General features: G+C 28.2%; 1 protein-coding gene across 1 annotated transcript in view; it reads left to right on the top strand.

Moving 5' to 3' along the window:
- The first annotated feature begins 251 nt into the window (after window positions 1–251).
- The window catches only part of LOC105844099 (uncharacterized), a 29,142-nt gene continuing 12,884 nt past the window's right edge, over window positions 252–16,509 (top strand). Inside the window, exons 1-2 of the mRNA XM_065817302.1 lie at window positions 252–373; window positions 10,853–14,288. Coding sequence (XP_065673374.1) covers window positions 10,883–14,288 — 3,406 coding nt within the window. The 5' untranslated portion in view covers window positions 252–373; window positions 10,853–10,882. The remainder of the gene's footprint in view (window positions 374–10,852; window positions 14,289–16,509) is intronic.

Here is a 16,509-nt window from a genome sequence, read left to right as displayed (position 1 = left end):
TTCTCCTCCTCACTCCCAATTCCCACTTTATCACTGGGTGTTACTAAACCCACGGCCTCCTTTCTCTCTAAATGCGTGGACGCAATTTAAAAACAATCTCAGTTAAATTAATCCACCCACGTGGTTAAAACTCACACTTCTTATTTGCTTTTAAAATATTGTCACATGCCTTATGACAATGTTTTAAAAGCAAATAAGAACTAGCGAATATTTGTATTATCAGATTATCAGTTGTCTAATTTAAAGTTTGTAAGCAGAACTTTAAATTCTTTGTTTTTGATAACATTTATTTTTGAAAGTACAACTTATTTAATTGCATTCAATTGACACATTGCAAGACCTACTAAATAACTTCATTCATTGATAATCTTAGGTATTTTTTATTATTGTTATTTTTACTTTGAAGCAGCTGCGTTTCCCAGAAGCAACTTATTCGGGTAAACAATATTTTTACAAATTTGAAAATAGAGTTGAACTATAATTTTTTGGATGCACTACAGATAAATTTATAGCTTCTTTACGTAGATACGTAGAACATCTATACCTCTATTATCTCTATCTATTAAATATGGTTACATAAGAACCGACAACGCCGGGGGAGGAGACGGACTCGTCCCTCACTCTACTTTTTTTCTAAAAGACTTATTTTTCCAGAAAATTCTAGATATATAAAACTTTTTTTTAAATTAAAAATTGGGCATCTGCTTCTTGCCGCCCCCCTCCACCACCACCACCACTTCGAAAACGTGTAGTCGGCTCTGTATTGTTGTTGTATATTTCTGATCTTTTTTTGGATTTTTGTTTATAAATATTATACATTATTTGAAACTTTTTCTTCGGTTTATTTTATTTGTTTAAATCTTTTGCTAAATGAATTGATTGGTTTGTCTGAGGTAGTCATTAAAAAAACTAACCATGTAACCATCGCTGTGTATAAGAACATGCTCTAAGATTTTGCAACAAATCCTCAGAAACTTTTTTTTCAACACCAGAATACTGTTACTTGATACAAAAAAGAAAAAAAACAACTTTTTTTTACTGGGGCCCGGGTAGAAATTACGTAGTTTAGGCAAGTGTCCAGTTAATTTATTTTTCGAGATAGGTAACTAAGCGTCATGTGGTATACTCAAGTTTTTAGTATATTTGTACTAGTATCAAATGAGGATGACTTGAAAAAGGTTAGTTAATTGGAGCTTAACCAACCCTGTCCTAATTCTTAATTGTCCCTTTTCTTAAACTAGGTCTCTTAAAAGCATTAAAAATTTTTTCTAAGTTCTTGGGGTCATTCATAAATTACGCTATGCAGTTTTTGACATTTTTTGAACACCTCCCCGTCACCCCCCTCCCTCGTAACGCATTTGTAGCACTTTACTGCTCCCCCCCCCCCCTCCTTTAATATAATTTTTGTTCCTACGGGCTTGTGATATCTATTATTTTCTGAGCTTCTTTGATTTAACTAGTTAGTACTTTTCAATCTGTTTAATATTTTTTTTACCCCAATAGTTCCGTTTAAAATTGTATAAATTAACATCGCTATCCTAAACACAATACAAGTTTTAAAAATTTATTCTTCTTATATATAAGACATTCAAAATTTTATATACATAATATATGATACAATATAATATATTATACATGCAAAAATGTTGTTTTATGAATATAATTTTCTTTTCACTTTCAAAGCGTGGCCTAGTGGATTCCGCTACAGGCTAGTAAACTGAGGGTTCGAGGCTCGGTATCAAAAATTCTTTTTTTTTTTAGTTAGTGCACAAAGGTTGCTTTTTTATTGCTGCACACTTTTGTGCAATAACTAAATAAAGTTCTTACCATATAGATTCAAAGCGCAAAATGTGCACTGTTTATAGACTGTTACACCCGTAACAGTCCGTTAACAGGCTGTAACTACTCCGTTAACAAAGTGTACATATCAACTAAGTAAGATTTAGGTGTAGTTGATTTTACAACCAAAATGTCGATACATCAATAAATTAGATCAAAATTTATCGACAGATTTCAAATTTCATCTGAAAATCTCCTTTCTTTAAGATTTATGACCATAAAAAATTTAAAAGTTGCCTCATTTAGCCCTGCAATAACTTTGAATGCTTGTAACTTTCAAAATAGATTGTTTTTTTTATGAAATTTGATATCTATCTATGAATTTTGATCTAGTTTAATATAATACAAAACATTTTATTATAATCTAACAACACAAAATTGCAAAAAAAACAAAAAAGATTTCAAAGATTCACAAAACTATTAAACTAACCTTTTTGTCTTCAATGAACAAAAATAAATGAACAAAATAAATAAATAAATAAAACAAAGATTTGCGGATAATTTTAGAGAAATGGAACATTTCTTTTTTAGGTTACACAGTATCTGAAGATCTAAAGGTTTTGCTTCAAATGGTTGGAAAATAAACGGCAACATTAAAGAACCTTTGTCCATAAATACGGATGACCGTAATTCCTTACTTTCAAAAAGCTGATCATTATTCTTTAGAATCTTTGTGCAAATTATACCACCAATGTATATCTGATGATGCAAAATTTTAAAATGCAAAAATAAACACATAATTTCTTCAACCCTTTTTATTAACAGACTAAAAAAAATTATAGAGATTTTAAATATTCCTTGTCTACAAATACTGTTAGACTATTACTGACTTCTATCTACTGTTAGGTGTTGCAGACAAAATTTAAATTAGATTGAAAAAAATTTGTTTGAAAACAACGAGTGTTGGTTACAGTTTGTCAGCCAATATCTGTCTACAATATGCATCTGAAGAGTATCTTACCAAGGGCAGCAATGTTTCGAAGGCTGAGAACTAAGTTGCTTAAAAAGATAGATAGCTTTGACATTTTTTTTTAGGAGTCCAATCTTGGATAGCTGGGTCTAATCCTAGAGATCCAACTGCCAAAAAACTTAAGGTACTTAGAAATTTTGATAAAAATGTTCATGGCTGTTTTTGAAAAATTATTAGGCTCTACTTATGTCAAAGATATAGAGCTTTATTCTTTACGAGTTATAGAAATCTAGGGGCTACGATTCCTTTAAAGGTACTCGTAGTTGAGCAACATATTATTGGATTCATTAACATGAAATTTCGAGTCTTTTAAATAATAAATAAATCTTAAATTTGATAAAAGATCATACTAATACTATTTAATAATAATAACCTTTATTAAAAACTTGATTTCAATAGAAATATTACAACAGTTTATAAAATTTAAAACTTGCATAAACTTCAAGATCATTAAATAAGCAACAACAGGGTCCAGTCTTGCTTATCATGTGTGAAAACTACCTACCTATTGAAACCCATTCACTAGGATTTCAGTCAGTTTGGGCGAATGAAAAAAAAGGAGAGCACAGTTCAAATTATATTGAAGGGCATAAAAAAGTAGTTGTTGCTTGCAACTTGTTTGTTTGCAGTTGTTGTTTGCAAACACTTTTTAAGTAGCTGTGAATTTACAGGTAGCTTGTAAAAAATACAATTTTAATCTCCAATGAAAAATTTAAAAAATTTTCTGATATTCAATATGATGGTATATGACATGCAAAATAGAAATGATAATTTAACCACATATACCAGAAAAAAACTTTTTACAATCATAAAGTAGTTGTAGCTATTCCTGTTGGACTCCTAATAGCCCGTCACTAGGGAATAGTTTTTGAATAAATTTTTTCAGAAGTGTTTTTTGTGTTATATTAAACTAGATTGAATTTAATCAACAGGGTTAAATTTCATCAAAATAAAACTTCTTGTTTAAAAATTACGACCATTGAATTCGGCTCATTTCATGGGGTTAATGAGGCAAATTTTAAACTTCTTTTGATCATAAATTTTGAACAAAAGATTTATTGATGAAATTTAAAACCAGTTGATTATTTATGATCTAATTCATGATTGATCAAAATTTTGACAAAGATGGTAAGATCATTAAAATTTATAATAATCTCAGGAGACGTAGTTAAAGGAAAGGGAAAACTAAGGGTCGGGAGGAGGTGGGTTTAGCTATAATCACCTAATATTTTTGTAAGTCATCCTCATTTTATACCAGTGTCAACATACCAGAAATTTGAGAACGTCATGTGGCTTTATTTATACCTATCTTTAAAAACAAAGTTACTGGGCACTTGCCTATAATAATTGATTTTTCCGCAGGCCACCAGTGAAAAAATTAGTTTTTTACAGTTTTGGAATAAAGAGGAGTCTCCTGATGATGTAGACCACAATAAGATTATGTTGCGGGTCTACAAATATATTTAGTAAAATTGTTCTATCACGAAATCAGGGCTTCAAATACACTTTATTGTTAATAATGGGAATTCTTATTTTGTTTGATAGATGTGCTTTTCATCTAATTGAGTGTTGGATAAAGCTTTATAAATTTGTTTGAGTTAAAATCTTAAAGAAATTATAGCGGACATTCTACTTTCCGTCTAATAGAGAAAAATGTAAATATAAAGGTAGTGTTTGCATTCTGCATTAAAACATCCTAATAACTATAAAATGATGAAAAATAAAAAAATGCAACATTGTTGATCGGTAAACATAAGAAATGAAATTGTATCTTAATTTAGTGATAAAGTTTTGCTTTTAAAATCAATTTTTTACTTCTTCTTTTTTCACTCAAACAATTATTGTTCCCCTTTTCTATAATATCGTCAATAGCAATTTGATTGTCATATTATTTTAGAAGTTTTCCTGTTAAACTTTTACCAGAAGAATTTACAACAGGAATGAATCCCAAAAGTGCTTTTGAATTTATAACTTGTTTTTTTCTTGTTATACAAATTTTATTATAAGTGACATTTTAATGGCTCCGATCTGAGGTTTTTCTCTTAATATTGAATAGTATTTATTAATTTTTGTTTCTTGAACAATTTGATCTTTAATTTTTTTTAGTAATTAACTATATGAACTATATTCAAATATTATTACTCAATTAATGTATATTGGTTTGCTAATGCTGAACGTGTCGCATATGAACGGGTCGCATAGAAACGGTCGCATATGATAGGCAAATATTTAATTTAAAAAAAGATTTCGGTTCTTAGACTCATTTTTCGTTCCTTCACATTGTTTATCTTTTTTTCAATCATTTCATTGTTTATTGTTTTTCAAATCAGGCTTTTGCTTTTTATTTCCAGCCATTGTTTAATTTATCACAAAACAACATTTTTAATAAATTAAGTTGTAGTTATCTATCATTACTTTACTATTCACGACCAGATACTAATTCAAACTCACAAATGGATGAGTAATTGTTAAACAGTAAAATTAAAGTTTACAATTAAATATGAAATGTCAAAACCTAATGTATTTCGGTATTTTAAAGACCTATAATTTAAAAGTTAATTTAAAAAACATTCGATACTTGAAAGCTAAATAAATTTCAAGTTATATTTGTTTATAAAATCATCAACATCTTTAACTTAAAAGTACAAAAAAAATGGAAACTTAAAAGGACAAGAAAAAAATGGCAACTTAAAAGGAAAAAAAAATGGCAACTTAAGGATGACTTTTTAATTAGTCAAAAGAATTATCTAGTTTTTTATGCAGAATTTTATGCATTTTTTAAGTAATTTATGGGCTTTCAACAAAAACTTGTTGAAAGTTTGATCGTTTTTCTTCATTTTTATAAAGTGTAAGAATTGAAAAAAATAAAATCAAAGTAATAATCAATAAATAACAAACATTATATAAGACGTTCAATTACTTTTTCATTAACTTAAGTACCATCAGAAAACCTAGTCTAACCAATCAACTTTACCTTTGAATATATTGTATCCTAAAATAATACGTGTTTTTCATTTCATGTTAGTCAATAACAATTTCATTTTTTTAAGTGAAAAGTTGATGGTATTACTTTATTAATTTATTACTCTGGACTAATTATAGTAGAGAAGAGTTCACTCACAGTAGAATAGAGTTTAATTATTGTAGAGTAGAGTTTAATTGTAGTGTAGCAGAGTTTAATTACAGTAGAGTAGAGTTTAACTATAGTTGAATAGAGTTTAATTATAGTAGAGTCGTTTTGTAATCCAAAAACTTAAGAGTGGTTGACGTAAGCCAGTTAATAGGCGCTAGTAATTTTTGCTTTAGTATTTTAATGGTGTCGATCTTAATATATTTATAACTTTGAAGTATATATATATATATATATATATATATATATATATATATAGTATATATATATATATATATATATATATATATATATGTATATATATATATACATATATATACAAATATTCATTATAAATAAATAAAATTATAATGATTAAAAAAATATTTGATTATAAATAAAAACCCTGTTTTACCAATAAAGTAATAAGAGTTCTCATTTACATTTTTTTATTCTCATTAAGTTGTGTCATCCATCATCAACTGTCATATCAATCATCTGTTAAAAATATCAAGTACAGTTCTAAATTTTTACTTTGATATAAGTTTTACAATTCATGATAGCTATGACAATAATTTTAAACCTGTAAGTTTTGTTGCTTGATTTTTTATTAAAATATATAATTAACAATAATTTTTTTTTAAAAGTAAACAAATTTTATTTTAAATAAAGACAACATAATAGAGTAAAATAATTTAGTCTTTAGCAATTTAATTAAAAGTAATTTCAGAAAAAAGAATGAAAATTATAAATAAAAAGATAAAAGCTTTTTCTATTTTTTATTTTTTTTTTATTTTTTAAATACCTGAGTCCAAAACTCTGACGTTTTAAATTAGTTTTCAAAAGGTAGTTTAGATTAATTATTTTAAAATCCGCCTATCTTATTGTAAGGTTAAGAATGCATAACTTTAAATAATCAAGTAATTATAAAATTTAGCCAAATAGGTAATTGACCAGTGATGGTTGAGGATGCATTATTTATCCAATATTGTATTTTATTAAAATTATTATTAAAATTTGTTGGATTTTTATTGAACTGTAAAAGTAAATAAAACAAACCCCCTCGGTGCATCGTGACAATTTAAAAAGTCTTAATTTTCAGAAATTGAAATTCATATAACACCTAAAAAAATAAATGTAAAAAAAATCTCAGTTATTATTTTTATATATATTTTTTCGCGATACTAAAAAAAATGCTTTTTATTATTTTAAAAATTCTCTTCGATATTTTAATTAAGTAATGGTGAATTTAATTTTAACGTTTCTTTTCTAACTTAAAAAGGAAGAATTTTTTTTACTTTACATTTTTTTAATTTTGAGTAACTTTTCTTAAATCCAAGACTATAATAACTGTATTCTAAACAAAATTAAAGTTAATTTAAAATTCTAGTAAATATTTTTAAAATTCAATATTACAGTTCATAAGTTATGACCGAAAACCGCTTATACCTCCATGTTTCCGCAAAAAAATTGACCATATTTTTTAAAGCGCATAAAAAAAATTTTATTATGAATTTAATTATATAAAACTTGAAATTTATCAATATATTTTGATTTGGTATGAAAAATTACAAAAAAATAACCAAAGCTTATTTTCCCCTTATTTGAAGCCATGTTTTGAGACAAATTGTCTTTGCATAATCATAAGATTGTGTACAATTTGATTGTATGGTTTTATGGCTTTCATTGCAAATGATCCTTTTAGATCCTGTCCTCACTTGATCTGTCAAACTGCTATAATGTATCAATTAAAGGAAATAGCTTTATTAGAATTACTGATGCAGGAATATCTACAATCTATAATGTCACTCTTTAAACATTATCATTACATAAACCTCCGTGAAAACCTTTCCAAAATAACAATATTAAAGTGTTATTTTGGAAGGGTTATCACGGTGTTTTAATAAGTCTATTAAAACATTGTTTTAAGCCTGTCGGAGAGCTATGATATAATGGCAAATGTGATTTACCAAATCAATGAGAAGATGGATCTCTAGTAAAGGTACTATGCTTAATACTAGCTTTTCAGACTAATCTTCTTTTCTAAGACAAGGCTTCATAATATTCTGAATGAAAAAAAGTTGCTCAAATGTTAGGTCTTGTATAAACTAGCTCTTCATTGGAATTCAAATTCACGTTTAACAAAACATTTTATTATCTTTTTTTAAGAGATAAGTTGCCATATTCTTTGATTTTCTTTACCACGGAAGCATTAATGACGAACATTTTTACCAATAACTTGAAATATTTTTAACACACCTTTAAGGTAGCAGCATTTGAACTTTTGCAAATACCTATCTCACCTAAAGTTATTTCAATTTGAAATTTATGTTCTTATTATTACAAGAATTACTCACAATTAACTTAATTTAAATTAACTTTAAAAAATCTTACGCAATACAAAGAACCTAAGATTTCACAAGTTGCCAATTTGCAAATTTTGCACTTTTTACAGCTCCTATGCCGTAAAAATTACATAAAGATTCTATGCTCCGTTTTTGTTTAACTGATGATGGAAAATATTTTCCAGCTTTAATCAGGTACAGCCTTTTTTTTTTCAAAGTAAGGCATAGTTCAGCCTAATTTTTATACCATTAATTTAGACCCAAATGAGGGGAAAAAATACAGCATTTGTGTAATATTTTTTTAATTTCTTTAACGAAATCTTTAACTACAATTTTGTAAATCCAATGGATTCTTAAAAAGAATCTGTTAAGTATTTTCGGTGTGTTCCAAATTCAAACCTAATTAATTAATTTCTGTTCTGTGTTATCAAAAGCAACTTAAATTACAATATATTATATATAAACCAAAGAATCGACAAAAAAATTTTTTTTCCAAATTTACTTCCCTCGACTCAAATTGTTTGATTTTTCCTGATATCTCTAGCAAACAACTTATTCTTTGGTGTTGTGGTTCACCATTTATTCACAGCTATTCACTTAAGTTAATTGCCAAACAAAAACCAAGTAATAATATCTTTAAAAAACAGGTTCAAGTCCAAATAAAGCTTCATTGCCAACAACCACGGACTAAGTATATGTTTAAAAAAAAAGAGTTAAAGTTTCAAAGACAGCGAAAATAAGCTCGAGAAACAGCAGCAGTAATACAATGTTATATTATGACGCCCCTCAGTATATATAAACTGATGAGATAAAAGTTAAAAGTCTTACAGGTTACATTTTACATTTATCTGTATTTATACAAGTAAAATATTTTTACTTGGTGTAAATACCGATTATTTGTTTGCTGCTAATTTTAAAAGGAAGCTACCATAACGGTGTAGTAAAATAAGGGTTATTGCTTTTGATATAAAAGAACAGCACAAAAAGACTAGGGTTTTGGGATCGTTCATAAATTACGCAACGCTATATTTATTTAAAAAATGTATGTAGGAGATCTTATGTACTTTTAGGCAGTGTTTTTTATTGAACTTAAATCGCTATTTTCATTTTTTTATTTAACCGCCGTTTAGGTAGAATGCAACTGAAAATTGATTTTTGCCTTGTCACTGTAAATAATAGATTGGATTCATCCAGATTCATGGTAAGAAGTTCGAATTCAGGAACAGAGTCATTGGGAGGGCTGCTGTTAATATGTTCTGCTCATGCAGGATACGTCATTTTTGTGCAGTTTAATGGTCATCAAACCATTGTGTTTTTTTCTCAACTTATGAAAGTCTCCGGTGTACTCGTTCTTCTGCTTGATCCGCTTCCTAGACACGGTGCCGAGACACGTAAAAGTTTACAACCCAAAACAGTTATTTTGATAGAATAGTTCATCTTCTTCTGTCTTTATCACGCCAAAAATGTTGTTCCAGTTTCTTTTGGTACAACTTGTCTTCAGTAGGTATGTCGTACGCGTCTTTAGTAATGCTATCATTGAACTCATTTACTTCTAAGTACCATTTGTCCAATTTGTTATAACTTTTATTTATTTCTTGTTTGCTGAAATCGATGAATCTCTAATAGTCAATGCAAAATTTCTTTGCAACATTGTTGGCTTAAAGAATAAACGTACTTTGCAATCCAATCTTTAATGTATTCAGCTGCTACAGTTTTACAGGCAGCCACATGACACACAGTCTTCTGACCTGGTTTCGTGGTGTACAGATAAAAAATTCTACCCAATATCTGTGCTCCAATCTGGAGTTTAGATTGGGCGATGAAATTTTCCTGGTTTCTGTAAACTTCATCGAAGAGGCATTTCACAACACTGTCGTTTCCTTAATTTACTGTGTTTGTTGAATCAATTGTAGCGTATGTTTTTAATATGATGGCTTCTTCATTATTTTATACTAGTGCAAACGAGTCGACTATTATTTGTACCATATGTACCTACGTGACTTGCCGCACGGATCGTTTGGTGAGAAGATACATAAAGGAGAAAGCGGTGCGATAGCACGATAAACGGGGGGAAAAAAAGTTTTTTTAGATTACTCAAACACCTTGACAGATACGGTAATCTTAGTGTACTTTTTAAACTTACCAGCTCGAAAAACATTACAATTAACATATTATTAGGTCTGTTTCGGAGAAAAAAAAGACAATGCACTTTGAAAATTATCAAAAATGGCCACGATCCGATATAAGGAGCGTGAATAGGCCAAAAATTCCCCATAAACGTGTTCAGGGCATCAAACGACCTTAGGATTTACACGTTCCAAAATATTTTTGTCATGTACCCTACCCAAATGTTAGATCATTATAACAACTGGTATAGTCCAGCTCAATATATCCTGTTTTTTATTATTTATTGTTTTTAACTTTTATTTTTATTTGAATTTTTTTCTTATTTTTAGTTTGTTGTTAATGTAAACTTTGCTTTTCAGTCAAATATTTTTTTTTTAATAATTTTGCAAAGTTTCATAACTAGTGAAAATAACAATGATCTTGCAATTATTATTAATTAAAAAAATCTTCTTTTTTTTTCAGAGTTTGTTTAGTGTGGATTTGCTTTGTGATATGGTAACCATAATTCTATTTATACAATTTCTAATATCATTCTTTTACGTGTATCATGCAAAGTTTTTGAATAACTGCAATTATATATATGAAGTAAACAGCATTGTCACAGTGACAAATAGGAATTACAACAATGCAAGCTACTGGAAAACTTATCAGAACATTACATCAGCACTTAAAGATGTATCTCTGTTTAAAAACAACGGAACGTGTATCTTATTACAGGAAGATCAATTATTATTATCAAACCATACTTTAACATTTCTTTATGGGTTCTCAATCATTGGGGCTAAGAGTAATATTTCAATTTCATGTCTTGAAGACGCAGGACTTTATTTTTATAAGTCTGAAAATATTTCTTTCCAAAATTTAATTTTAAAAAAATGTGGGTGCCGTGCTCATAACTTATTATTAGAAGGGGGAAAAAACACTAACCAAACTGTGTTGTCAACAATATTTTTGTTAAGTATACGTAACATAAATATTGTTAATGTTACGATTTTTAACAGTGTTGGTTTTGCAATGGTACTAATCAATATTTCTGGAAAGGTATCTCTTTATCGATTTACGGCTCAAAACAATACTAGAGTATTTAACTCAGAAACAAGTTTTTATTCAGGAGGTGGCGTTTTAGTTTACCAGAAATCTTCGGAGACACAATTGAAAGCGTTCATTCATATAAAAAAATGCAGTTTTAATTTAAACAAAAATGAGCGTCAACGTTACGGGTTTTTAAATGAAGATATGTTATATAGTGTTGGAGCTGGACTGATTGTATTCTTTGGAGAATCTGTACAAAATAATACACTTTTAATAAGCAACTCTGAGTTTATAAAAAATGAAGGGTTATATGGAGGAGGTTTGCTGTTATGCTTTTTAAAAAATTCAAAAAATAATAAAGTGCGTATTTTAAAGTCAACCTTTATTAAAAACAAAGCAAAATTACAAGGAGGAGGTCTACTAACATACTCTCAGACTGTGTTTACAAACTTTGTTAAAATTTCTGGTTGTAGTTTTTTTGAAAATGCTGCTACGTTTGGGGGCGCTTTGAGTCATTACAGTGAAAAGAAAGTTGCTGACTCCTTTACTCAATACAGCAAGAACAAGCCTGCAGAATCTTTTAGCATTTTTAGTGAGACAAAAATAATGAGAATTATTATCAATAACTGCACTATTTCAGAAAACTATGGAGAGATAGGGGTAGGTATTTATGCTGAAGATGTTTTTCTTCAGCTCTCTTCTATATTTCTTTCCAAAAGTTCCATTCCGTGGAATAACCCACTTGTTACTGGCCAAGGTGCTTTATTTTCTTACCATAGCAAAGTGGAACTTAGAGATCAAAATATTTTTACCTCAAATAATATTACAGCTATAATATTGGATATTTCAAAAACTATTGTTGAAGGAAACATGGAAATTTCGAATAACTCTGGCTTTCAAGGTGGGGCAATAGCTATATACCAGTATTCATCTCTAGATATTTGCAAAGACAGTACTATCTCTTTCTTAAACAATTGGGCATTATCTTTTGGAGGAGCTATTTATGTAAAATCCGAACCACAGTATAATTCTGAATTTGAAAATGATTTAAAAAATACATGTTTTATGAAAATCAGCCCAAGCACATTAGTGAATTTTAATAACAATACGTCTCAATTGGAAGGTAAAAATGATATTTCCACATCTTCTTTCACTGAATGCAATAAAAATCATAATGAAAAAGTATTATCACATTATTTTAACACAAAATGGTTAGCAAGCAAACCCAAACGAATAGAAATAAAAATTGAAGAATGGAATAATGTGTATACAGGAAAGTTACTTGAGCCTAATATTTACCTTTTTGATGAGCTTAACAATAGTGTAACTGGTTATATCAAAATCATCTTTAATAACGAAATAGTATATTGGGGTCTTAACTCTAATATTGTTTTTTCTGTTAAAGGAAACATTAGCCAACTATATAATGTTTCAATACAATCGGGAAACGCTACCATATATACTAATGTAAAGCTGATTCACTGTCCATTTGCTTACTCCAGAGAAAATGACGTTTGTTTTTGTAGCCAAAAACAAAACGCTCCGAAAGGATTGTTTTGCAACTCCGACGGAAGTATATCAATATCTTGCGGATTTTACACTAACACTAATAGATCAGTTGGGACTGGTAAAGAGACTACTCAGAAATGCCCGTATGGGTATTGCAAGTCATGCAATTTTGAACAAAACGTTCGACTGTTAGACACAAATCCTAGCAATATAGACGATCAATGTAATGACAATAGAACAGGTTATTTATGCTCAAAATGCAAGGCAATGACGTCACTATTATTTGGAAGTGAAAATTGTAAGAAATGTGAAAAGTTTGTTACATGGGTGATAATATTTTTTATATTAGGTCCGTTTTTTGTGGTGCTATGTTGTGCTATTTTCCTGAATGTTTGTATTTATGAAAGCTGGTTTAATTCAACTATCTATTTCTATCAGGTTTTGCAGTACATTGACAGTGAAATAGTTGACAAAAGTAGTTTCTTAACATTTTTAGTTGGATTATTAAGTATAAGTAAAATTAAAAAAGATCTTTTTGAAGTATGTCTTATAGAGAATTGGAATAATCTTGATAAGTTGGCACTTGAATATTTATTTCCAGTTTCAATGTTTTTATCTTTATTTATACAAAGAAGCTGTTGTAAAAAACCTATACTGGAGTGTAGTAGCTATTTTCACAAGAACAAACCTGAAAATTTTTTAAAAGTACTACCATTAATTTTAATATTAACCTACGCCGACCTGTTGAGAATCTCTTTTTTACTTTTGCAACCTGTAGATTCCTCAGTAAATCATCGTAAAAGTCCATTTTTGTATGCATCTGTTTTCTACGGAGAAGAAAGCCACTTTCGGTATTTATTTATTGCAGCAATATTTTTAATAATGTTGGCTGTATGCCCACTGATATTAATCCCTCAGTTAGGAATAAATCGTATATTTCCACCTGATTTAATTAACGCATTTACTGGCGAGTTTAAAGGTAATCCATTTCACCAAGGGTTTGCATCATTTTACTTTTTTTCCCGAATTATAATTATTGGCCTAGGCACATTTTTAACAAACCAGTTAGATAAGTTTACTGCAATTACTTTGTTTTTAGTTACTTTTCTGGTTGTTTTTACATTTACATTTCCATTCGAAAAAAATATATTAAATTATTTTGATTCATTTGTCTTATTTTTACTTGCATTGTTGGGGACTATAAAGGTTGGAAAACTCGGCTTCCCATTTAACAGCAGCTTTTATCATTTATTTGGAGAAAAGCTTGAAAATGCTACTTTTGTACTTTCATTATCACCGGCAATTATGGTTGTTTTTAGATGCTCGTATCTTGTTTACAAATCAGGATTTTGGACAAGTAAGTGTAACTTAATATTGATATTTAGAATGAGTTTTACTTTTCAGATAAATGTTTCCAAAGCAGTAAAACAAGTTGGTATTCTTTTTGTTTTCCCACATATTATTAACGTTTTATTTGCTTAATGTTTATCGAAAGTAATAAAACTTTATAAATAGTGCAATTATTATTACTATTTTTTAATTTTTTGATAATAATTTTTTAATCTTTTACAAATAAAGTTCGTATTATAAAACACTCTTACACATTCAAAAATAAACAAATTATATGTGTATGAGCAAGGGAAATATAACGTATAAATGTTTAATGTTACAAATCTTTATAAAATAACAGCATTATAGTTAAGAGAACGCGGGAAACTCGCAGAAACAAGTATAAGACCGGGTCTTATCAGAACTGCTGTCTATTATTCATGTTTTTACAATATTAAATTTTTTACAACGGTGTTAAAAACAAAAGTGAAAATGAGCATGATATAAAATCAATAGTATTAAAAACAAAAAATTTTTAAAGTTGTAATTAAAAAAATAATAAAAATAAAATAATTTAAAAGAACAAAAATTTAATTTCAAATATTTAAAAGTGACTAATTTAATGCTTAAAAAAACATTTTTAAGAATTTAAATACAAATTTATTTCATATAAAGAAATTTTTTCTTGCTAAACAAAAAACTTTAATTTTATATTTGTGCTGCAATGTTTTTTTTAATTGAGGTATATTTGTAATAAATTATGCCGAAAACAAATATTTTTGAAGTAATCCAAATAAATATGATTTTTCGGAAAATGTTTATAAAGTACTTTTCAAAAATGTGGTCGCGTGTTTGATGACATGTGAGTGTGTTACTTTTTTTTTATTATATGTTACCACATTAATTACTTCTTTATAATATGTTCCTATAAAATTTTTAATGACATTACAACGGAGTTTGAAACAATACAGGGCTGTTTTTTCATTTAATGCAAAATCAGTTGTGCATAGAATTTAAAATTAAGTCCGTCATGTATACTGTAAGTAATAATCAGATCATAAGTAGCACTACTTTATCCATCTTGCATAATTTCTTTTTTTTCTTTTTGGGTAAGTTGGTCCATCAATTTATTGTTTACTTAATTGTAAACTTTTTCTAAGAGATCTTTTCCAAGCATTTTACGGTTAGGTTGATTATATTCTGGTATTAACGAATAGATCATGTCTATAGACTCTTGATTTTCAGAAGTTTAGAATAATTTACTTGAACCGAAGAAAAATATTGCGATTTTTATTACAATATATTCTTTCTGTTCCATATTAGTTGATATTGTGCATGATGACATCAACCGTTGCTTCTTACAAAGTGCTGGTAAACCTGTTGGATTAACAGATGCCAATGTACTTGTTTCAACTTGTAACGATGGTCCGGCAAAGAGAGCAGGTGTACTAATATCTAAAATCATTATTTGAAAATTCATTATCACAATTTTTATACAATATTTTGACAGATTGAGATCATCACCTTCTGTATGTTGGTGTAAAAACTTATTTTTCTTTTAGCAATATTTTAAATAGGGCTTTACTCGTTTATTTTCTCGTTTATCTTGATGCTAAGCAAATCATAACAATTTTTATTTAGAAACTTTTGTACTGCTTTCAACTTCAGTTACTTCCTCCCATTCTTCAGCCTTCTTAATCGCACTTCCCATTCGTAATTTTAAATAAAATAAATTTAATTTAAAATAAATCAATACATATAGGTTTAAGTTTGATTTTTTTGTAGTTTTTTTCGAATAAAGTTTTAAACTATTTTTAAAATAATTTGAAAAATTCTTGTTATAAATTATTACATAACATTTTCTAAAATCAATTTTAAATAAATTTTAATTTTAAAATTTTGAAAAAATCATCTTTGTTTCAATATTATTAAAACAAACAAAAAAAAATCAGAATCAAGAAAAACCTTGTGTTTACTCACAAAGTTTGGTCTGTGAGCATGTGGCACAATGATCTTTTCAGAGATGAAATAAACTTTGAAATTGATTAAAGAAAAAAACCAATTAATGCTGAGAAGAATGCCACATTACAAAATGGACCTAAATTGTTCTACGAATAGAACAAAACATGGTAGTGGCCTGCATGAACTATGAAGGTGTTGGTTGTTTCAAAATATTTAATGAGAAGCTTGATTCTCTAAGATATTTAGACATTGGATAATTATTTGATGCCTGCTATTGACATTTTCCC

The sequence above is a fragment of the Hydra vulgaris genome, chromosome 14, assembly GCF_038396675.1.
Source record: "Hydra vulgaris chromosome 14, alternate assembly HydraT2T_AEP".
Lineage (NCBI taxonomy): Eukaryota > Metazoa > Cnidaria > Hydrozoa > Anthoathecata > Hydridae > Hydra > Hydra vulgaris.
Note: the sequence above shows the minus strand (reverse complement) of the source record. Positions and strands in the feature narration are given on the sequence as shown.